This window comes from Notolepis coatsorum, assembly GCF_963971535.1.
Source record: "Notolepis coatsorum genome assembly, chromosome: 4".
Classification (NCBI taxonomy): Eukaryota; Metazoa; Chordata; class Actinopteri; order Aulopiformes; family Paralepididae; genus Notolepis; species Notolepis coatsorum.
This window is the reverse complement of record NC_140168.1, coordinates 126,602,073-126,628,529: the sequence shown is the minus strand read 5'-3', so window position 1 is coordinate 126,628,529 and position 26,457 is coordinate 126,602,073. Positions and strand designations below refer to the sequence as shown.

The 26,457-nt window shown below is 42.3% G+C and overlaps 1 protein-coding gene across 1 annotated transcript in view; it reads left to right on the top strand.

The window, feature by feature from the left end:
* Positions 1-26,457, top strand: part of prmt5 (protein arginine methyltransferase 5) — a 108,302-nt gene that overhangs the window by 69,664 nt on the left and 12,181 nt on the right. The window contains exons 14-15 of the mRNA XM_084311687.1: positions 14,582-14,692; positions 14,814-14,878. Of these exons, the coding sequence (XP_084167813.1) occupies positions 14,582-14,692; positions 14,814-14,878 (176 nt within the window). The remainder of the gene's footprint in view (positions 1-14,581; positions 14,693-14,813; positions 14,879-26,457) is intronic.

The following is a 26,457-nucleotide window of genomic DNA, read 5'->3' as shown; positions in this document are numbered from 1 at the left end:
ACACCTCCACACACCACAGGTAGAGCTGCTCCACCTCCACACACCACACCACAGGTAGAGCTGCTCCACCTCCACACACCACAGGTAGAGCTGCTCCACCTCCACACACCACACCTCCACACACCACAGGTAGAGCTGCTCCACCTCCACACACCACACCTCGACACACCACAGGTAGAGCTGCTCCACCTGCACACACCACACCTCCACACACCACAGGCAGAGCTGCTCCACACACCACACCACAGGTAGAGCTGCTCCACCTCCACACACCACACCTCCACACACCACAGGTAGAGCTGCTCCACCTCCACACACCACACCTCCACACACCACACCTCAGGTAGAGCTGCTCCACCTCCACACACCACACCACAGGTAGAGCTGCTCCACCTCCACACACCACACCTCCACACACCACAGGTAGAGCTGCTCCACCTCCACACACCACACCTCAGGTAGAGCTGCTCCACCTCCACACACCACACCACAGGTAGAGCTGCTCCACCTCCACACACCACACCTCCACACACCACAGGTAGACATGCATTAAAGCATTCCGTCTCCAGACGGATTTCCGTCAATTTGATTGGGGAGATCCGTCCATTTGATTCGCGGTCTGACGGAATTGGCTACCTGGTATAATATGATTTGTAGATGCATACACATTTAAACAAAATTGAGCCAATCGGAGGCGCCAAATATGAAGAAAAAAAATCGCGCCGCGCCAAGCAGAGTCATCACTCAGCGACTCGAGAGACAGGACGCTGCTCGCTCCGGAGGCTCGCTCCGCGGTTGCAGCTGCAGTCTATTGGGCGAGTGACACATTTGCGAGGTCTGAGAAGTCTGTCCACCACATGGCAGGGTAACAAGATAGTCATGTAAAATAATTAAAAACTGCGTGTGTTTTGGTTTAACGAGTCGCCTTTTTTGCAGCCTCGCGCGTCAACTCTTGCTTGTTGACCTACGTCACAGCCACCACGCTGCTTGCACTCGCTGCTATACCGATTAGCTAACGTTAGCTTAATAGCGTCGGTTAAATGGAAGGAGTAAGCCGGCCACTAAAAAGAGAACCCACCGCGGGGTTCTCGGATGAAAAGGATGAGCGGGACCACCTAACAAAAGAAAGTTTAGAGAGGAGAGGGCGTTTGAAGAGACTGGCTAGGCAGCGCTACTGGGGGCTGTAGTGGTGAGTTGTTAACTTGTTCCGTGTGCCGCAACTATGTCAAAAACAGAAACAACACTTTTGTCATTGTCGTGTTACTTCACAGTACAATACGTGAGTCCCCTGCTGTGGTTGTGAGTATAAGTGTATTAGCTTAACTCTGTAGCAACATCACACAGGTGTATCTGTAGACAGTCTCCTCCCGTCCGTATATTCTCTCCCCACCGTATATCTTTTTTCTACCATCCCCTCCTAATGTATGGTCTCCTCCCCATCATATGTATATAATCTCTGTTAGGATCTATGGGTAACTACTGTATATTTCTCTCCCACCCACCCCCTCCTAATGTACAGTCTCCTCCCCATCATATCATGTAGGGGTGCACCGATATATCGGTCGGGTATCGGTATCGGCCGATAAGTGCCTTGTTGACTGCTATCGGCCTATCGGCCGATAAGCTCAAATGTGCCGATAGCAGTCGCCGAGAAATACCCATCAATTTGTGTAGCGTCAAAAGGCAAAAAAAAAAAAGTTCACTCGCGACCTACCTGCACAACGCCCGCCGTCCCCCACACACACACACAAGCTACTGCATCAAAGTAACTACTTATGATTAACAAGGCATTCGTTTTGTGGCATTAACGTTATATAGTTAGTGTTACACGGACAATAACATCAGCATATTATTATTACCCATAGCAGCAAGGCATTACTCCGAGTCCGTTCATTAGCTACCGGGAGATGCAAGACTAACGTTACTGGTGAAAATGTGATTTGCGTTGGAATACTCCTTTGCCAACTTGCTGTACTTTGCTTGCAGGTCTGCAGCCATTATTGCTGCATTATGAATAGCCCCAACTTTAGCCAAGGTAACGTTATGGCTAAACCTTTAACAATAGTTAACGCTAGCTTTCGGTTAGCTGTTCAATGCTATTAATAACACAACTCCCCGTCAACACCCTCTCTCGGGAAGATGGCATTTAAGAAAGTATCTGCTGTTAAAATGACACAAACATTCGTTTTGTGGCATTAACGTTATATAGTTAGTGTTACACGTTCAATAACAAGCATATTATTTACCCGAAGATAGCAGTAAACAAGGCATTACTCCTTTAGTCCGTTCATAGCTCGGTTCCATTCCGTTGCTCATTCCGTACCCAAACTACACATTCTGCAATCTGTTAATAAAGTTTTCAACCAGACAAATGTATAGAAAGGCTTTGTTTTATTATAACATTTGTTGCAGTAAAATCATTATGTCTCATTTGGTCATGCTGTGGAGCGCCGGTCGGCGGGCCGGGCAGCTAACGTAGCTACGTTAAGTGTGTTCTGCTCTCGCAAACAGAACAATGGCGGCATGCCCGAAAGTAGAAAATGAATAAACGCTTGCCGATTGGTGGTAAGGACAGCAGGAGGTGGGTGCTAGCGGTGTGGCGTAATTGGCCGAATCGACTGTCAATCAAAATGGTTCCATTGCATTGGTTGAAAGCTCTGGTTGAGAGAATGGTATCCCGCTGCAGGCCGCCAGAATGGTTCCATTGCATTGGTTGAAAGCTCTGGTTGAGAAAATAGTATCCCTCTGCAGGCCGCAAGACGATACTGGGAGAGAGATAGTGATACCATAAACATATTTCTTGATGTTTCCTTTTTTTAAGTAAGTAAAGAGGCCTACAAATACAAACATACACATAAAAATATACAGTAGTTTCATTAAAAAATTAAAATTAAAAAAAATAAATAAAAAAAAATTACAAATACTTATATACAAATATCGGTATCGGCCGATAGTGTTAGTTGAACTATCGGTATTGGCGGCCAATTTTCATATCTGTGCATCCCTAATATCATGTATATAATCTCTGTTAGGATCTATGGGTAACAGTACTGTATATTTTCTCCCCCCCACCCACCCCCTCCTAATGTACAGTCTTCTCCCCATATGTATAATCTCTGTCAGGATATATGGGTAACATTACTGTATATTTGCATATCGTATATGTCACAAATGTAACAGTACTATATATCTGTAGACTGTAGTATGTCCCTATGCCATAAATGTCACTATGAATTGAAAATGGGGGACCCTGATGATGTAAACAAGACAAACGTCTTTCTCTGGTCTGCATCCCCTTAACAATTGTGTGTATTGAGCCATACTGTATTGTACCCATTCTGCAATCTGTTAAATATTGATTGATTGATTGAACATTTTATTAACAGAATTGCAGAATGGGTATAATAAGAGTACGGCTCAATACACACAATTGTTAAGGGGATGCAGACCAGAGAAATACTTTTGTCTTGTTTACATCAGGGTCCCCCATTTTCAATTCATCATAACATATATGACACACATGACATACAGATAGACAATACTGCTACATCTATACATTTATGACATACCAGATTTACAAATACAGTATTGTTTGTGATACAAAAATAGTCTAAAAAAGAGAGTATATACATTGGAGGAGGTTGGGTAGGTGGGGTGGTACATTGGAGGTGGTTGGGTAGGCGGGGTGGGGTAACTGTACATTGGATTATCGACAACCTTACTTGGTCCCAAGAAGAGGGTCTTTTGTATTAAATAAAGTTTTCATTCATTCACTCTGGATCTGGTAAATCCAGTAGCAATACACACAATTGTTAAGGGGATGCAGACCAGAGAAAGATGTTTGTCTTGTTTACATAATCAGGGTCCCCCATTTTCAATTCATAGTGACATTTATGACATACACAACATACATGACATCATGACATTTATGACATGGGGACATACTTGACTTACAGGTATAGTACTGTTACATTTGTCACATATATGATAAGCAAATATACAGTACTGTTACCCAGAGATCCTAACAGTAAATATATACATATGATGAGGAGGAGACTGTACATTAGGAGGGGGTGGGTGGGTGGTAAAAAATATATACAAACGGTGGGGAGGAGACTGTCCATTGTTGTTGTGGCATAATTGCAAAACGTGTTTAGTCCCTTGTTTGTATGATAACAAGCCGTTTAGTTCATGGTTCAAAGTAATGGGAAAGGGGTGCTAGCTCGCCATCAATCAGAAGCTAGCCACAAGACTTGCATTCACGCTCTCCAGCACACAGCCTCCCTGCCTGGCACAACAACCACAACAGTAGGGTATATAGTCACAGTCAGGACAGTAGGCTCTACAAGTAGGCTCCCTTAAAGTGGAAATGAAGCAGTGAGCATAAATACATATTCATAGCATCACATTAGTATTTAGATAAGCCACAGAAGAAGTCACGTTATAAAAATAAGCAGTTTCTAAGAAAAAACGATTTGTTGTGTACATTTCTGAAGCATTTAGCATTATGGGCGCGGCCATTTTGTTGCTGACGTCATACCGTGGCTTGGGTGTATACACTCTGGTTAGCTGCCTATATTGAATGGGTCGGTCAGCAAATAAAATGTTGCCTACAAAACAACGGGACCGCGGTGGTTCTGTTTGTATTGCTCCTGGCTGTTCAAACTAATTTTACCATGTGAGAGAGAGGAAAGTTGGTTAATTTCCACAAACTACCAGTGAAAAAAACAGTGTTGTTGACATGTTGGCTCGGGCTGCCTGCACCCAGACGGCGCGACCAGCCTGTTGTACAGGGAAGGAGGATCTGCAGCGAACACTTCATTGCCTCGGATTATGTTGTTGGGGTGGGATGTTTGTCCAGAAGACCACTAATCAGCTGAAGCCGGACGCGGTTCCCTCGGTCTTCGACAGACAGACCGGCGTTAGCTCTCGGGGCCCGGCGTTAGCTCTCGCTAGCTAGCGTTAGCAACCGGAGCGTCGCGGAGCATTCAGCCTGCTGGCTACACAGCTTGATTGTGTAGCCAGCAGGCTGAATGCTCCGCGACGCTGGTTGAAGTGGGTCTAGGTAGCCAGCAGGCTGAATGCTCCGCGACGCTGGTTGAAGTGGGTCTAGGTAGCCAGCAGGCTGAATGCTCCGCGACGCTCCGGTTGCTAACGCTAGCTAGCGAGAGCTAACGCCTGGCCCCGGCTGGTGCCAACTAGCTCCCGAGAGCTAACGCCGGTCTGTCTGTCGAAGACCGAGGGAACCGCGTCCGGCTTCAGCTGATTAGTGGTCTTCTGGACAAACATCCCACCCCAACAACATAATCCGAGGCAATGAAGTGTTCGCTGCAGATCCTCCTTCCCTGTCCAACAGGCTGGTCGCGCCGTCTGGGTGCAGGCAGCCCGAGCCAACATGTCAACAACACTGTTTTTTTCACTGGTAGTTTGTGGAAATTAACCAACTTTCCTCTCTCTCACATGGTAAAATTAGTTTGAACAGCCAGGAGCAATACAAACAGAACCACCGCGGTCCCGTTGTTTTGTAGGCAACATTTTATTTGCTGACCGACCCATTCAATATAGGCAGCTAACCAGAGTGTATACACCCAAGCCACGGTATGACGTCAGCCATGACGTCAGCAACAAAATGGCGGCGCCCATGTTGAAAACAGGGATATTATATTATATTTTTCAGACAAATAAGATAGATTTCACATTTGATTATAGAACCCTGTCTTACACAAGGTACACAACAAACAAACTAGGATCACATTGCTCACTGCTTCATCTCCACTTTAACACTTTGACTGCCATGAAACGTCTTTTCACATCATTGCTGGCCATGCTCAAGTTGCCGGGGGACGCTGTACAGCGTCCTTATATCAATATTTCAAAAATCTGCGATCGGATTCATATGTCCCCTCCGCTGGCCTGAGATCCAGCAGCAGCACCCACTGAGCTCTCTGGCGGTTCAGGAGCGCCATCTGGTGGCCGATCGGCGCAATCGCCAAACAGGATGTTGAATAGAGGTTGTCCTAGACGACCGTAGTACTTCCGGCGCTCGCTATAGGTCCCGCGACTCTGGCTCGTCACACTACACAGTGATCGATTGCCAATAACTCGATAAACAACATGATTTGGACGTATATACCATTATACAAGCTGGAGATGGACCGGGTAAATTTACATCCCATAATGATAAGATTTCAACTCGACGATGATCGCCCAACGGCGCGCGGAGACTGGGGTGAGTTTCAGCGTGTAACGTTACCGTCTTCGATACTAACTGCTATTATCAATGTTGTGAAGGATCAGATTAAACCGAATATGTATATTTATTTATATATATATTTAATTGTATTTGTATATCGTTTGATATCCCCTGTATATTCCTTGTACAATATGCATTGAATATCCCCGTTTCTACTAAACAGCCCATAATAGTTTCATTCTACCATTGGACGAGAACCTGGCGCCAGGTTGCCATACCCCTAGGTCCAAGTTCAATCGTGCCGCCTAACATGTCGAGGCAACCCCCGGTTCCGCGCAGTAATATGCCGGGCGAAATACGTGTGGTACTATTTGTTCATAGCGCATATATATATGGCGCTCGTAAAGTAGAACTTTCTTTTAGTCCAGTTCTTTACCCTCCAACAGAGTGACAGACGCAAAAGCCTCCCCACGAAGCACGTGCGGTGTAGTAGGGCCTACTTGGCCCAGAATAGGCATTGAGATATCGTGTAGATTAATAGTTGAATGGTCATAGTTTGGCACCATACCGTCGAGTTGGACGTATTCTATTAAGCTAATAATAGTCTATTTATGTATGGTGCATCGTTCGGTTCGAGTTCTACAGTTATCAGTACCCCCATCGTTCCTGACGTTATCTGGACGCTTATCCAGGCTGGTCAGACCCCTAGTGGTGATTGCATCCGAGGAGCTCCGGGTCAAGAGCGACTGGACCTGTATATTGGATTACTCTACCCGACGACGGCGAGCCTTCCACGGCTCTTGGATTATGCTTTGTGTGCTTTGGTTATTCCATGGATAAAGGCCAACACTGTCGAGTGTTGGAATTACCCCCCGGAGAGGACTACAGGTGAGGCGGCGCTCTACACGTGAGGTCGCACCACGTCTCTCCGTTGTGGACCGGCAGATACCGTTCCACAGAGGGTCCAGCTGTATTCGTCTGCGGCCCGAGGTTCTGTGGGCACTGTGTCTAAGACTTTGGATTCTCCCAAGACACCGTCGGCCAGATGGGATACCGCCAGCGGCTTCTCTAACCCCCCCCTCCTACTGTCTTACAACCAGCGGGACCCCCCCCCCCCCTTTAGTGTATCCAGCTATAATCATTTAAGTACCATCGCTATCGTTTCCTAAATATTCCAGGTTGTATACTTACTCCCTGCGCAACCAGAGATTGGACATTCAATGTTGATTTACCTACGAATACTCATTTGCCATAAAAGTGCATACTCAACATTTCAAATCATAAATGTAATTAAGTGAATGTTGTATACACCCTTTGCTGTATTAAATATTCGATTTGGTCCATTTGTGTTGGTTCGTTTCATCAGGTGGGAAAGTGTTCATCATACTTATATCTTGTACTGGGTGGCCAGAAGTTAAAGTACATGAGGTAGTGGTATTAAATATCATATCTAACAATACAGTCAGGGAATTGTACCCCTCAGCTACAATCAACATTTGACCCACATTAGATGATTGGTATAACGCTGCCCACGGAATTATAAACGCCCTCTAGCCCATCCGGTCAACATCAGATGACGTGTAGTAACTTCTAGAAGTACGTCTAGTTGGAATTTTTTATATCGCGCTGATTGCCATAAAACTGTATTGCATCATCAATATAATGCATTTGGGGCTATAGATCACGTTCTGGAGAAAGCTGCAGAAAGAGATGAAAACATACTTATACATTAGACCATACTTTACTATGAATATGTGAATGAAAAAGTTTAACGTTGCTACACAATGAACAATACATATAGGACTTTGAATGGGCCCTAATAATGGCAATGTAGCAATAGAATTTAAAAAGTTATAGCCATGCAAAGAAGGGGTACTTCTCCATAGACAAATAGAGCCGGCAACCTATGGTATATCATTAATTTAACCCAAGGCAACCAAAGTGTTAAAACGCTAACGCTATTAAAAAAAATAGTGGAGATTAAAATAAGAATATGACTTGGCCTGAAAAAAAGTTCAGTCAGGAGATTTTTTTTTGCTTTAATCCCTGACAGGTAGAGCTGCTCCACCGCCACACACCAGAGCTACCACACCACACACCACACCTCCACACTAGTGGTCTGCAAGGACCTTGAAATTAAGCCTGTGCCCAGCCCGAGCCCATGACGTTCAGGCCCTGCCTGACAATAAGCCAGACTGTAATGCAACATGTGAAGCCCTAGCCCGAATGAAAACCCGAAAAAAATTAAAATTATATTTACTTACATTTTTATTTTTTATTTGTTTTAAATATTCGAAACACGGTTTTATATGAACTTAATAAATAAACAAAAATGAAAATGTCCAATATGTCTACCTAAATAACAGATAGGCGCATATCGTGCTGAAAACTAACAAGCATTATATTATATAGCCAAATATAAGTTTTTGTTTTAGATATTCGAAACACTGTTTATATATTAACTTAACTTTTGACCTAAATCTTTTCAAAGTTGTTTAACATTCCAGTACATGGTGTTCACCGCCTAGCCAAGGTTGATTCTCCTAACTAGGCCATTTTCATCTGATTGAACAATCTTATCACACTTTTTACTGTAACCTTGCTATTTACCGGTTCATTTTTAATTTGTATGCTCGCTTAGGCCTGTATTTTTTACTGTTGTTGTATGTCCGTTCTATTTTATAATTTTTAGACTATTTAAACTTAATCATTTTAAACTATTTTATTATTTGTATTACTGAATGAAACTGTAAACAGCCTATTGGGATGCTAGATCCTAATGTGAAACACTGATTTACCATGCCTTGCTATGCTCGCTCATGCCTGTATTTTTTACTGTTGTGAAGCACTTTGAACTGCAACCTCTGTATGAAAAATGCTATACAAATAGTTATTATTATTATTAATAAATAAACAAAAACGAAAATGTCCAATAGGTCTACCTAAATAACGCATATCACGCTGAAAACTAAGAAGCATTTATATAGCCTGTTTCGCTCTTTCTTTTTTTTTAAACTTTCTTTTTTAGCGTTTATCGCTTTTTCTGGTCAAGCATGACCGACAGAAACAGGTTGAAACGGGATGTAGAGCAGGGGAAGACATTCTGAGAAATGACGGCGGGTCCGGGAATCGAACTCGTGTCCCCCAGATCCGTGACGAGCACGGTTTTCCCTGACGCAGAAATAGCGCCGAGATATGCGGTGAGCTACTGGAGCTCCCCTGTTTCGCTCTTTCTATCAGAATGCCGTCTATTCCCAGTGCTCTATTAGACTGACTCACACGGCAGCCTTGTAAAACGTATTGAAGGCTATGGAATCTTCTTTGACACACACACACACGACACAATAGCCTACTCAGTCACTATACAAACAAACAGAAATCAGATTTCGAGCAGAGCAACATTTATATAATGAAAGCACAACAGAACAGGGCAGCGGCGACCCCACACCAGCAAATAATAATAAATCAGACTCACCACTTCGCTGTTGATGTCAGCAACGCATTGAACAACGTTAACAAAACTTCGCCAACCGGCTACATACATCCAAGAACAAATTAAAACATTTGCCAACTGGCTATATTCCAACTTCAAACAACCAATGCCACTTTGGTCCGGTTCATTTGTTCATCATCCACCTGATGGCTTCATCACTGTTCTACTCCCCTCGAGTTCTCCCTGTGGTCTGCGGTAATTACATCCAAATGTTTCCAACGCATTGGGAACTTTCAAAAGCTCTCCCTTTCCCTTTACTATTTTATCTGTTAACTTATACATCTTGACTCCTCAGACACGACCGAGCCAGAATTATTTATTTAAAAACAAAGCCCTACCCAGCCCGAACCCGTCGGGTAGGGCCCCGTCGGGCTCGGGCAGGGATGCAGTGCACTACTCCACACACCACACCTCCACACACAACACCACACCTCCACACACCACACCACACCACACCTCCACACACCACACCACACCTCCACACACCACAGCACACCTCCACACACCACACCTCCACACACCACACCTCCACACACCACACCTCCCCACACCACACCTCCACACACAACACCTCCACACACTACACCTCCACACACCACAACACACCACAACACACCTCCACACACCACAGCACACCTCCATACACCACACCTCCACACTAGTGGTCTGCAAGGGCCTTGAAATAAAGCCCGAGCCCTGCCCGAGCCCGTGAACTTCAGGCCCTGCCCGAAAATAAGCCCGACTGTAAATAATATTTTAAGCCCTAGCCCGCGTGAAAACCAGAAAAAAATTATTATTATTAAAATATTAAATAATTTTTTTGTTTTAAATATTCTAAACACTTTATATATTAACTAGTGCTGTCAAACGATTAAAATATTTAACTCGATTAATCGCATGATTGTCCATAGTTAACTCGCGATTAATCGCAAATTAATCTCATTTTAATTTTAATTTTTTTTTTACCTTAAACAGATCTTTTTCAAGTTCCAAGTTTTAATACTCTTATCAACATGCGAGTCAACAAATGCTTGCTTTGTGCAGCCATTTAACACAAAAGGATGACCCTCATGCATTGCAAATTTGCATCAAATTCAAAACAGAGTGATGCACAAAATAACTTAAAAGAAAATAATAATTTAAAACAATGAATAAAGTGTGCATGAAATAATAGGGGAAAGAAAACGTTAGGAACTTGTTACATTCTCACACACAAGGGCTGATTAATCACACACCCCCCTCTCTCCCTCACACACACACTCTCCCAGCTCTTTTTCTCTTTTGCCCCTTCCTCATCTCTCTCACCCCCCTCTCTCTCTATATCAGCGTTTCCGTTAGCCGGTAATTACCGGTATTTGACCGGCAAAATCTGTTGAAGTCCGACATATTTAATCTCTCCGGTCATAGTGTCCGGTGAAAATAGTTCCCTCTGGGCACAGTTTGATTATTTGAATTGTATTTGGATGGGCTGGAGTTGGGTGGCCTATGCGATGAACGAAACAATCATTGCGTTTGTTGTCGTTGCTTCGCTCAGCGAGAGCTTGCTGCTGGATTTGCGGAAGGCATGCAGCTGCAGACCCACAGAACCCACCAGCTTTGCTGGCACAGTGCGGTCCCCAGACCTGGAAAGCTGCTCTGCGGGTCTGCAGCTGGATGCTTCTTGCAAACTAACTGCGGCCGGCTCGCGCTGATAACAGCTTTCATTGTTGGACCGGCTGCTTGGTGGAGCAACGATGAAACGAATGTAATGAATCGTTCGTCGCATGGGCTATTTAATTTTGGCCTGTTTTGGTACGGTTCGGGTGGTCAAGTTGTGCTTGGAGGGAGTTGTTTTCACCGGACATTATGACCAGCACCAAGTCGTTGGGAGGTGGAGATATACATCACGCAAACCCACGATAATGTTGCCGTCTCTCTCTGCAAAATTTCTCAGTTCTTCGCTTGATATAATTAATACAAATGTCCAATATAACGGAATTCGTTAGCTCATAAAAATGTGATTATAACAGACTGCTGTTTAGTGTCGGACCGACTGCCCACATACGCGGTCTATTTTATTTCAAGTCAGCAGCAGCACGGAGTATCGAGGGACTTATTTTATTTGGAATATATTAATGACTGTATACGCAAAAGTAGCCTAGTTTTATTTAAGTAATAATATTATAAATCTACATGCCTTGAGGATGACATTCTTTATATAGCCTGCCTATCAATTGTTTTAAAGCTCAATAAACTATGACCGGAATTAATCTCATTTGTCCGGTAGATTGAAATCTTGCAGGTCACGGAGACCGGCAACAATTTTTTCTAACGGAAACCCTGCTCTATATCTCACACACACACACACACACACACACACACACACACACACACACACACACACTTCAGAAACAAACATAGTATCAATGAGAGCATCAATAATACACCTGAGTGAAGTCTAGTAAAAAAAAAAAAAAATTTAGTTAATCTTGAGTTAAAAAAATTAGTGGCATTAATAGAATCGGGAGTTAACGCGATATATTTGACAGTCTTAATATTAACTTAATAAATAAACAAACGAAAATGTCCAATAGGTCTGCCTAAATAACGCTGAAAACTAAGAAGCATTTACATAGCCTGTTCGCCTCTCCCAGTGCTCGCTTATAGACTGACTCACACATCAGCCTCGTAAAACGTATTGAAGGCTATAGAATCTTCTTTGACACACACACGACACACAATAGCCTACTCAGTCACTATACAAACAAACAGAAATCAGATTTCGAGCAGAGCAACATAATGAAAAGCACAACAAAACAGGTAGCGACCCAGCAAATAATAAACATCACTCACCACGACGTCAGCAACGCGTTGAAACAAAACTTCGCCAACCGGCTACATACATCCCAAGAACAAATTAAAACGTTCGCCAACTGGCTATATTCCAACACAACCAATCGAGTTGAACTTGTCCCCTGAGTTCTCCCTGCGCGCTGCGGTAATTACATCCAAATGTTTCTCTGGCGCAAAAGAGAAAACGAATCTTAAGGAAAACGAAGGTTATCCTATAACACTAGTTATATGAAAAAAAAAAAAAACACAATAAAAAAATTAAAAAAAACGGCGGTGCCCGGGCCCGGCCGAGCCCGAATAATTTATTTTATGTATTATAAATGTCATTTTTCAGTCTCTAGCATTGTATTATAGTAATAGGAGTTCGTATCAATGTGTTTTAGTGTCTAAATACCATATTGGCGGATTGCTCAGATTCAGCCCAGCCCCTTTCGTCCTGCAGTAAATCAGGTCATTTTTTTTTGAACGGCCAATATGCGTCATACGGCCGCTGGGTGATGCGATTGGCTCTGTGGTTGGAGCTAATGCCCGCCCCCATTCTACCTAGACTAGACAGCGAGTGGAAAGAAAGAAAGAAAAAAAAACACAAGCTGCCGCGAACTCTCATGAGCCGAGAGGGAGAGAAAGGAAGAGAGAGGAAGGGAGGGAGAGAGGGGGGCTGTCTTTTTTTTTTCTCTCTCTCTCTCTCTCTCTCTCTCTCTCTCCCACCCCCTCCCTCTCTCTCTCTCTCTCTCTCTCTCTCTCTCTCTCTCTCTCTCTCTCTCTCTCTCTCTGCCGCGCGCGGACTCATCACCGAGAGGGAGAGAAAGGAAGAGAGAGGGAGAGAGAGATGGAGAGAGAGGGGGCACTTGGGGGGGGGGGGGGGATACCTGCCGGCCGCGCGCCACAGACCCGCAAACGGGAGATTGAAAGAAAGAAAGAAAAAAAAAAAAAAGCTGCCAAGAACTCTCATGAGCCGAGAGGGAGAGAACGGAAGAGAGAGGAAGGGAGGGAGAGAGGGGGGCTGTCTTTTTTTTTCTCTCTCTCTCTCTCTCTCTCTCTCTCCCTCTCCCTCCCTCCCTCCCTCCCTCCCTCCCTCCCTCCCTCCCTCCCTCTCTCTCTCCCTCCCTCTCTCCCTCTCTCTCTCTCTCTCGCGCTCTCGCTCTCTCCCTCTACCAGTGCAGACTGTGGACTGATTGTCACTCAAAGTGCTTATGGGCGGAGCCAGGCCATAACAGCCTGATTTCTTGAGACAGAAAAATTATGGTTTTGAGTACTTTATTAGAAATATAAAACAATGCATTAAAAAAAAAAAAAAAAAAAGTCTTCAATAGACTAACAGGAATTGTGTAAAGTTGCCCAAATAGTGCCAGGAATAGCAATACATAGCCCCTTTAAAAAAAAAAACCTACCCAGCCCGAACCCGCCGGGCCCCGTCGGGCCTGGGCAAGGTTGCAGTGCACTACTCCACACACCCCACCTCCACACACCACACCTCCACACACCACACCACCACACACCACAGGTAGAGCTGCTTCATCTACTGAAATCTATATCCACTGAAATCCTATAGTGAGCAGACAAGTTTAACCCTTTGAGGTGAGTTATTTCAAGTATTTCCTCAGAATTATATTTTGGAATTGTGGATTCTATCGGTATAATGACCAGCAGCCATTGCTGCATCATCATCATTCTGACTTGATCTCAGAGTGAACGCCTTGAGATATGGACTGTTCCTAACACTCTGTCACATTATAAATATGCTTTATTGTATGTTCTTCTTCCTCTAGATATGAACAATAACTGCTATAATGTTCCTCTAGATATGAACAATAACCGCTATAATGTTCTTCTTCCTCTAGATATGAACAATAACCGCTATAATGTTCTTCTTCCTCTAGATATGAACAATAACCGCTATAATGTTCTTCTTCCTCTAGATATGAACAATAACCTCTAATGTTCTTCCTCTAGATATGAACAATAACCTCTAATGTTCTTCCTCTAGATATGAACAATAACCTCTATTGTTCTTCTTCTTCTAGATATGAACAATAACCGCTATAATGTTCTTCTTCCTCTAGATATGAACAATAACCGCTACCAGTGCCTCCGGTTCTCAGTGGGCTGTAACTCCGTGCTCCACGGCTTCGCCGGCTACTTCGAGACGACTCTCTACAAAGACGTCATGCTCAGTAAGTGTCGTCCTGGAGGACAGAGGAGGGGGGGGGGGGGGGCATAGGAGAGGGGTGGGGGGGACAGGAGGAGGGGGAGTGGCTGATGAATACTAATGTCTCTTATCAATTTGTGTTGCAGGTATCAAGCCAGAAACGCATTCACCCGGAATGTTCTCCTGGTTCCCAATCCTGTTCCCCCTTAAAGTAAGATCTCCAATTATTACTTTGTAAAATCCTATACTTCTGGAGTTCTAAGGGTAGTGGATTGTGTAGGCTACTGTGTAGGCTACTTGGAAGAAAGCATTGTTTGAATCCAGAATCTGAAACTCTCGTCTTTAGGGCTGACCTTCGATTATTTTTTTGGAATTCGAAGCTTCGAAATAAAAAAATTTATAAAATTTTTTATAAATCTTTATTTTATTTATTTTTTAAACTTTTTTTAATGTTGTGGGGCTTGTACATCACTTCGTTCAACTTTGTCAGTGCTGTAAAGTTTAAACCTTTTTAAATCTTAGACAAACGAAACACTTTGCTTTCATGAAATGGTGTAAGCCGTCATTTGAGGCTTTATAAAAGCAGCACAATGAACACAAATCTGTCAGTGCCGAGTCCGACCTCATCTTAAATAACAAACAGCATTGCTTGTTGTAATTAACCCATTCTCTGCCACACTTATATCCATCGCTGTTTGATCTCTGCCAGCACTGTAAGTCTATGGAGATGTTCACCTTCTTTGCAGGGCTATAACTTTTTAAATTGTATTGCTAAATTGACATTACTATGGCCCATTCAACATCGATTATCTATCGTTCAGGATGTAGGAACGTTTAACTTTTTCATTCACACATTCATACGAAAATACCGTCTAGAGTATAAATATGTTTTTATCGTTTTCTGCAGTATTTCCCAGAACGTGAGATATAGGCACAAATGCATATATTAGATCATCAAATGCAGTTTGATACCGATCGACGCTATATAAAAAAATTCAACTGTACATGGTCCTAAACGTTATGACTGATCATGCGTGGGTGAACGGAGGGGGGGGGGGGGGGGTCGTTTATAATTCCGTGATAGTCGTTAGATGCTTCATGTAGTATGGGTGATATGTTGATCAGAGCAGTTTGTATAGAAAATGATAAACAAAAACGCTGAAACTCATGTCAGTCTCCTCGTACCGTTGGGCGATGAGAGTGGAGCAAACAGATCCCAGTTATGTGGTGGGGATCGAGGCGATCCATTTCCGGTTTGTATATTACTAATACACGCCCAAATCATGTAGATTATTGAGTTATGGCAAAGATCCATATCCACGGTGTGTGTATTGAGTCCTGCGACGATAAACGAGTGGCCGGACGGAATAGGGAGACGCACCGGGATCACAACAGATCCAATTCCGGTTGCAACTCGCCGATCAGCCACCAGGTGGCAGTATTGAAGCGTTGCAGAGTTGTGCTGGCTCACACAGCATCCGACAAGGCTCCGAGAGTGAAATATGAATACCATGGCGAAATTATGATCAGAATCACGTCGTACGCCGTTATTGGCAGAATTCGCATGAACTTGAAACCCGTTGTACGACGTTATTGGCGGGAAAGGGTTAACAAAGAGAGGCAGTTTATTTTGCAAAAAAATAAAATTATATATATATAATTATATATATAATCTGCTTTTATTTTCATATTCGAATCCCATCGAACGAAGCTTCGAAGTATTTAAGACAGCCCTACTCGTCTTAACACTTTGACTGCCCAAGTGTAATTTCTTATTAGTCCCTTGAATGCCCACATCCACTCCACTGTTAACGTTAATATCGCCTAATCTATGTTTTAAATTATGGCTATGTGTCTAATCTGCCCGTCGCTTATCAAAGACTCATTTTCCAGTCAACATTGTCATGGCAGATTTGTATTGCTTCATTTCCGTTTTCTAGCATTTTGAAAATCACTCGTTTTCACGGAAAAAACAACACATTCTATGATAATCGCCTTTTACTGCAATATTCTAGAACGTTGTCATTTTTCGGCCTATTTATGAATCGTTTTCAAATAAACGCTAGATGATCGATAGTATATGTGATTTCCTGACCGCGAGCAGAGTCAAACAGCCTATAATAATAATAATAATAACTTTATTTGTATAGCACTTTTCATACAGAGGTTGCAGTTCAAAGTGCTTCACAACAGTAAAAAATACAGGCATAAGCGAGCATAAAAAGATAGACAGGTAGAATCACAGTGTTTCACATTAGGATCTAGCATCCCAATAGGCTCTCCGCTTACAGTTTTCAGTAACACAAATAGTAAAAATAGTTTAAAATGATTCAGTTTAAAAATAGTCAAAAAATTATAAAATAGAACGGACATAAAAAATACAGGCATGAGCGAGCATAGCAAGATATGGCAAATCACAGTGTTTCACATTAGGATCTAGCATCCTAATAGGCTCTCTATTCAGTAATACTCCTGTAATTCCCAACATACTTCACAGTACACATTGCTGTAACTTTAGTGATATTAGATCACAGGGACACGAACCCACACTGTAACTTTAGTGATACTAGATCACAGGGACTCGAACCCACACTGTAACTTTAGTGATACTAGATCACAGGGACTCGAACCCACACTGTAACTTTAGTGATACTAGATCACAGGGACTCGAACCCACACTAACTTTAGTGATACTAGATCACAGGGACTCGAACCCACACTGTAACTTTAGTGATACTAGATCACAGGGACTCGAACCCACACTGTAACTTTAGTGATACTAGATCACAGGGACTCGAACCCACACTGTAACTTTAGTGATATTAGATCACAGGGCCTATCACCATAATCACATAAAAGCTTATATATTCGTGAAAACTGGTCTGATTATCCTAATACTGATAACATAGATTCCTTACCTGAGATCAGATGGTATCCAAATGGATTATTCCAATTCCTGATCGCCATTCGAAAAAATCGCTCATTTGATTGATCCATCGTGTATACAGTAAAACACATATTCCCCGCGGCTCTGAGGCTCCAGAGTGAACCCCGGTTACATGAGTGAGAAGTAAAATGTGGAGTGCAGGTTTTTTTTTCCATTAATTTTCATTGAGTCCAATCCAAAAGGGTGATTTACCATCTGGGAGACGATAGGGGGCGCTTTTTTCACATCTGAGCGCCTGGGGTGACTGGATCTCCAACGGTAGACTCGCTTGATGCAATATGATTTCAGATCGCTAATAAAAATAACGAATAAAACGAATATTCTCGTGAGTGGGCATTCAACCCGCGGGGGGTAAACACGAGAACTTGTGGATGGCATTCAAAGTGTTAAAGGACCAGTGTAAATATATTTATATATAAATGATTTTCCTTCCTATGAAAAGACCAAAACCAACAAGTGTGGTCCGTCCAACCAAACACCAGATTATAGCTCATATCCAGAAGTCCTAGAAGAAGAAACGCTAAAACAAGTCAGAGCTGTACTTTTTTCCATGTTGGACTACAAGTAGTGTCTGTCAAAGGAGCCACACCATTGTCTCCACAGCTATAATACAGAACACACACAGCTCTGCAAACATCGTGAAACACTGCGGAAATGACCATTTTAAGCTGGCCTTCTAGCACCAGAGATGGGGACAGCGTATGGCGCTGAAAGTGTTAACAAGTAGGCTACCCCAAAAAGTGGCAATTTTTGTTTTTGAGAACTGCATACTTTTTTTGCAAAGCTTAAAAAATCTCTTTTGAAAGATAACATTCTGTTACTAAAGCAAAAAAAGAAAAATCACTTAGTGCTAATGAAATAGAGTAACAGAGGTTTGAACTTGAACTTGAAAAGTAGTGTGTACTCTCATTTCTCTTTAGTGGTTGCCAGATTCCTGTTTTTAAGTTCCAGCATAGATGTATGAGCTGGAAAACACTGCGGTTCTGTTAGATTATTCGTTTGTTGGCTGCTGCTGGCTTTGGTCAACAGAGTTGGAGTCTGAGAACTTCGTTGGTTACGTTTAGAAGAAATTAGTGCACACGGCAAAGCATAACGGATCTGGACAGAGCTTGTATTTAGCACACGACGGAGCAAGGCGGAATACAAGAGCGGTCCTGATCAGTAGACAACATTGGTTTATATACTGATTGGGTGAAGCTATTAGCTAGTTTCCGTACGTGATGATCTGTGATTGGGTACTAGGCTCGACTACCACTGGTATCTGGAGGTTCCTGATTGGTGGTTTGTCGTTCATGTGGTTTGTTTAGTTTGTTTAACCACATAACACTTTCTATGCCACTCACGAGTTTTCTCGGAATTATTAATCTCGTTGAAAGCCACTCATGAGATTTCTCGTATTTTTTTTTTTTTTTTTTTTAAGCGATCTGAAATCATATTGCATCACGCAAGCCTACCCTAGTCTACCCGAGAGCCGCCGGCGATCAGATGTGGAAAAAAGCGCCCCCTATCGTCTCCCAGATGACATAAGGGATTTTGGAATGGACTCAATGAAAATGGATGGGGGGAAAAATCCTGTACTCCACATTTTCCAGTCCACTGATGCAGCCGGGGTTATCGGAGTTCATTCTGGAGCCTCTGAGCCCCGCGGAATCATGTGTTCTACTGTACACACGTTGGATCTATACACTTATCGATTTTTTCGAATGGTGATCAGGAATTGGAATATACCAGTTGGATACCATCTGATGTCAGGTAAGGAATCTATAGTAGAAAAAGGGGGTAACCACTGCGCTCAGACAGGTGCGTAGTCCAACATTAATTAAGTTGCAAAAAAGGAGGTAGGGACCGCACTCGGAATATCTTTGTTTTTATTTTCAAGTTGTTATAGCGCACAAAACGTTTTCAGCCATCCGGCCTTCATCAGTGTGCACACTGATGAAGGCCGGATGGCTGAAAATGTTTTGTGCGCTATAACAACTTGAAAATAAAAACAACGATATTCCGAGTGCGGTCCCTACCTCCTTTTTTGCAGGTAAGGAATCTATGTTATCAGTGTTAGGATAATCAGACTCATTTTGATGAAGATATAAGCTGTTTTGTGAAATGTCTATCGGTTTCACTGTAAAAATCCAAGAGGAAATGAACACAGCGATTATCCGTGCGCGGCTCGAATGGGCGTACGTGTACGTATAATATTGATCATCTAGCGTTTATTTGAAAACGATTCATAAATAGGCCGACAAATATCAACGTTCTGGAATATTCCAGTAAAAGACGATTGTCATAGAATGGCCCAGAATGGACTGTTTTTTTTACCTCAAAACAGGTGCTTTTCAAAATGCTCTCAAACGAAAATGAAGCGATAAAAAACCAATCTGCCTTGACAGCACTGACTGGAAAAGAATTCTTTGATAAGCGACGGGCAGATTAGACACATAGCCATAATTTAAAACATAGATTAGGCGATATTAACGCTAACATTAAAGTGGATGGTGGCATTCAAGCGCTAACTCTGGCGCCACCTGGTGGCACTGAAAGTGTTAACTGGCGCCCAGAAAAGTGGCAATTTTTAAACTTGAGCTTGAGGACTGCATACTTTTTTTGAAAAGCGTATCTTTATACTTTATTCTTATAGCACATGCATAAGCCTGGTCTCTTTTGAAAGATAACATTCTGAAGTTTCCTACACAATAAAGAAAAATCACCTTTAGTGCTGATGAAATAGAGTAACATAGGTCTGAACTTGAGTTGTAGAAAAACGTGCTCACGTTTTTCTGTAGTAGTTGCAATTAGGGGTGCACCGATGTATCGGTCGGGTATCGGTATCGGCTGATAAGTGCCTTGTTGACTGCAATCGGCCTGTCGGCCGATAAGCTCGAATGTGCCGATGGCAGTAGCCGATAAATTCAGTTGCATCCTGCACAACGCCGGCCCCGCCCCAGTCCCCCACACACACACACACAAGCTACTGCATCAAAGTTACTACTAAATATTCAACATTCTCTTTTCAGACTCTTATCATTTGGCACTAAAAGCTAAACATTGTCACCGATATGGCTGTCCGCAACATGTCATTAATTGTGTACGTGAGGTGGTCGCTCAGTGACGACGCTAACATGAGCTAGGTTAGCTAGCATTAGCTACCGGGAGATGCAAGACTAACGTTACTGGTGAAAATGTGATTTGCGTTGGAATACTCCTTTGCCAACTTGCTGTACTTTGCTTGCAGGTCTGCAGCCATTATTGCTGGATTATGAATAGCCCCAACTTTAGCCAAGGTAACGTTATGGCTAAACCTTTAACAATAGTTAACGCTAGCTTTCGGTTAGCTGTTCAATGCTATTAATAACACAACTCCCCGTCAACACCCTCTCTCGGGAAGATGGCATTTAAGAAAGTATCTGCTGTTAAAATGACACAAACATTCGTTTTGTGGCATTAACGTTATATAGTTAGTGTTACACGTTCAATAACAAGCATATTATTTACCCGAAGATAGCAGTAAACAAGGCATTACTCCGTTAGTCCGTTCATAGCTCAGTTCCATTCCGTTGCTCATTCCGTACCCAACTACCCATTCTGCAATCTGTTAATAAAGTTTTCAACCAGACAAATCTATAGAAAGGCTTTGTTTTATTATAACATTTGTTGCAGTAAAATCATTATGTCTCATTTGGTCATGCTGTGGAGCGCTGGTCGGCGGGCCGGGCAGCTAACGTAGCTACGTTAAGTTTGTTGTGCTCTCGCAAACAGAACAATGGCGGCATGCCCGAAAGTAGAAAATGAATAAACGCTTGCCGATTGGTGGTAAGGACAGCAGGAGGTGGGTGCTAGCGGTGTGGCGTAATTGGCCGAATCGACTGTCAATCAAAATGGTTATATTGCATTGGCTGAGAGCTCTGGTTGAGAGAACGGTATCCATCTGCAGGCCGCCAGACGATACTTGAACTGATACAGGCTACTGGGAGAGGGATAGTGCTACATGGCATGGTGGAATTAATACCATAAACATATTTCTTGATGTTTCCTTTTTTAAGTAAGTAAAGAGGCCTACAAATCAGGGTTTCCGTTAGAATTTTTTTTTGCAGGTCTGAGTGTCCGGTAGATTTCAATCTACCGGACAAATGGGATAAATTCCGGTCAGAGTTTATTGAGCTTAAAAACAATTGATATGCCTATATAAAGAATGACATCATCAAGGCATTTATAATATTTTAACTTAAAACTAGGCTACTTTTGCGTATATACAGTCATTAATATATTCCAAATAAAATAAGTCCCTCGAGACTTCGTGCTGCTGCCGACTTGAGGTGTCGGTGGGCAGTCTGCCCGACCTTAATAAACAGCAGTCTGTTATAATCACATTTTTATGAGCTAACGAATTCCGTTATATTGGACATTTATATTAATTATATCAAGCGAAGAACTGAACATTATCGTGGGTTTGCGTGATTTATATCTCCACCTCCCAACGACTTGGTGCTGGTCATAATGTCCGGTGAAAATAATTCCCTCTAAACACAATTTGATTATTTGAATTGTATTAAAATAGGCTAAAATTAAATCATTTGTTTCATCGTTGCTTCACCAAGCAGCCGGTCTAATAATGACATTCTGTTGTCAGCGCGAGCTGGCTGCTGATATATTTACGTGAAGCATGGAGCAGCAGTGTTTTTAGGTCCGGTCTGGAAACCGCTCAGCAGCGCCCCCACCCAACAGCTGAATTGCCAATGGCTGAATTGGAGTACTGCACCCTGCCGGCCGGCAGATGGATGCTTCTCGCAAATATATCAGCAGCCAGCTCGCGCTGACAAGACAATGTCATTATTAGACCGGCTGCTTAATGATTGTTTGTTTCGTTCATCGCATAGGCTATTTAATTTTAGCCTATTTTAATACAATTCAAATAATCTAATTGTGTTTAGAGGGAATTATTTTCACCGGACATTATGACCGGAGAGATTAAATATGTCGGACTTCAACAGATTTTGCCGGTCAAAAACCGGTAATTACCGGCTAACGGAAACGCTGCTACAAATACAAACATACACATACAAATATACAGTAGTTTCATAAAAAATATATATATATTACAATTTTTTTATTTTATTTTTTTATTACAAATACTATACAAATAATACACAAATATCGGTATCGGCCGATTGTGTTACTTGAACAATCGGTATCGGTGGCCAATTTTCATATCGGTGCACCCCTAGTTTAGGGATGCACGATAATTATCGGGCCGATAATTATCGGGCCGATATCAGCAATTATGACGTCATCCCGATAAACCCGATAACGTTATTAATAGCTCCGATAATATAATATATTTTTTGGTAAAAGAAAATGCTGTGTGGGTGAATTGGAATGAAGTGCGTTTGTTTTGACTGTAGGCTCATCCCGTTTTGCCAGTACTGTGGTACGACTGACAGCGTGTGGTTTAAGAACAGGGCGTTTTACACAAATCGAGCGCTCCCTTTCTTGGCTGTGACGTAGGCACGTAAGTTTCTGAATCAGCGCGAACGTTATAAACAAAGATGGCCGCGTCGGTACTCGGAATTTCAGAGGAAAAAGATCGCTTGCTATTTGTAATAAATGCAATGGAGAAGTTCCACAAGGAGGGAAAAGGGCAACAACTTGTAATACATCCAGCCTGACGGGTCACCTGCGGCATCACCACCGCTACGATGGTGTGTTATTGTGTTAACTTGGAAGCCTACGACGACGCGAGGAGCTAAGCAAAGCTAGCCCCTTCCATGGCTGTGATGCAACCCTCGGTTGAACGCAGTCACTTATTGCTCCATAGTAGCCAGGTTAATTTGCACCACCAAGGACTGCTTAAAAGCTAGCGGCTTGAGCCCTTGGGTCATTTCTGTCAAACTTCTTTAATTTAGCAAACGACTCGTCAATAGCTGGCTTTGGATTCACAGCAGCTTCTAGCTTCTAGGTTCTAGCTTCTAGCTTGTTGCAGGTGACTTGTTGTGGTGGTGATGTGTCCACTCAAAGCCTTTTTTTCAAGGCTCCGCTTTGAAAAAAGAACAAAAAGCTTCGAGCGTCTTAGGTTGGATGTATTATAAGTTGTTGACGGATTGTGAATTTTCATTTGGAAAAATAAATATGGTCACTTTATCAGTCAATACTGTTGTCTTGGCTTTTGTTTCTGTTGTCTGGTTAGGTCACATTTAAGTTGGTGTTAAGTTATTGTCCTGGGAAGTCTTTTTATGTATTATTATTGTATTGTGATATGTTTTGTTTCATGTTGAAAAAAAATAATATATACATTAAGAAAAAAGATTATAATACAATAAATATCGGTTATCGGCCTGAGGAGCATAAAGTTATCGGTGTCAAAAAATCAATATCGTGCATCCCTACCCTAGTTGCAATATCCAGAAATAGTATATCCCCAAAAATTGGTATGAGCTGGAAAACACATCCATTCATAAATAAGTGATTAGGAGTGATTTTGGTTCGACTTCCGGAGTCAGCATTGCCTGCGGCTTGCGCTGATCGTCATACTAACCAGGGCTCTACAGTGCGACCATATTACTCTCATTTGCCCCTAATAATATGTGTGTGCGAACCGGAAAAATCAATTACTCGCTAGGGATGGGAATTGATAGGATTTTATCGATTCTGCTTATCGATTCGATTCTTTATCGATTCCCTTGTCGATACCTGATCACTTTATAATTTAAATAAATAAATTGGAAATGCAACAGAACTAAGCTGGTTAGAATAACAACATGCAACTTGACATTTCTGATTGTCATTTATTGTTGAGCCCCCATGTCAGGGGCGACAGTGGCTCGGGAGGTAGAGCAGTCGTCTGGCAATGTGATATCGGAAAATATTTTTTTTTTTTTTTTTTTTTTTTTTTTTAAACATTTATTTAACCTCTATTTACCCAGGCAAGCAAGTAAGAACCAATTCTTATTTTATTTATTGTCAAAAGTATGCATGTTGGTTTAAAATGTACATTTTTACTTTTTTAATTATCATATTTTGCACAGATAATGCTTACATTTAGAAAGCCTTTTGAATGCATCCAGTGAAATTATTAGTTACCTGAAATTATTCCGTTTTTTTGGGGGGAAACCCTGCATATATCGGTATCGGTTGATATCGGTATCGGAAATTGGAGTTGGACAATATCGGAATATCGGTATCGGTAAAAAAGCCAATATCGAGCATCCCTAGTAAAATGTAAGGAACAAATTGTAAAGCGCTTTGGATAAAAGCGCTATATAAAAAAGCAGCCATTTACCATCTCAGAAAAATACAAAAACTGTAAAAAATAAAACATTAACTATAGCCTACACTTAAATAAAATAATGTATTTGAGATTCTCTTAAAATGTATTTATTTTTTTATTCTTAAACTAATTTAATCTATTGAATAACAGGTCGTTATTCCTCTGACTTCTGTCTCTCACACACACACACACACACACACACACACACACACACCAGCGTTTCCGTTAGCCGGTAATTACCGGTATTTGACCGGCAAAATCTGTTGAAGTCCGACATATTTAATCTCTCCGGTCATAATGTCCGGTGAAAATAATTCCCTCTAAACACAATTAGATTATTTGAATTGTATTAAAATAGGCTAAAATTAAATAGCCTATGCGATTAACGAAACAATCATTACATTTGTCGTTGCTTCACCAAGCAGCCGGTCTAATAATGACATCCTGCTGTCAGCGCGAGCTGGCTGCTGATATAATTTACGTGAAGCATGGCTTGGCAGGGTGCAGTACTCCAATTCAGCCATTGGCAATTCAGCTGTTGGGTGGGGGCGCTGCTGACACCGCTGCTCTGCTCTGCCTGCTCCAGTGCTCCATGCTTCACGTAAATATATCAGCAGCCAGCTCACGCTGACAGCAGGATGTCATTATTAGACCGGCTGCTTGGTGAAGCAACGACAAATGTAATGATTGTTTCGTTCATCGCATAGGCTATTTAATTTTAGCCTATTTTAATACAATTCAAATAATCAAATTGTGCTTAGAGGGAATTATTTTCACCGGACATTATGAGCAGCACCAAGTCGTTGGGAGGTGGAGATATACATCACGGCGCAAACCCACGATAATGTTGCCGTCTCTCTCTGCCAAATTTCTCAGTTCTTCGCTTGATATAATTAATACAAATGTCCAATATAACGGAATTCGTTAGCTCATAAAAATGTGATTATAACAGACTGCTGTTTATTAAGGTCGGGCAGACTGCCCACCGACACCTCAAGTCGGCAGCAGCACGAAGTCTCGAGGGACTTATTTTATTTGGAATATATTAATGACTGTATATACGCAAAAGTAGCCTAGTTTTAAGTTAAAATATTATAAATGCCTTGATGATGTCATTCTTTATATAGGCCTATCAATTGTTTTTAAGCTCAATAAACTCTGACCGGAATTTATCCCATTTGTCCGGTAGATTGAAATCTACCGGACACTCAGACCTGCAAAAAAAAAATCTAACGGAAACCCTGACACACACACACACACACACACACACACACACACACACACACACACACACACACACAGAGCTCCCTCCCCGGGCCCCTGTCCTGTAAGGTATTGGCTTGTGTTGCTACACGGACACATTTGTATGTTGCACCACGGTACTTCCTGTCTTACGGAGTACAGACTAGTAAACAAACACTCCGTCTCTTATATGTGAACTAAAGAGTACAAGGTTTACACAACAGCCCCCACCCGCTGTTTTATTGTATTTGTACCTGTACTATCCGCTGTCAGCTGTTTATCTCTCTCTGAGAGCTTGATTAACTAGAGTTAGCTCACTAGCGTTAGCTCCGCGGCTAATTTT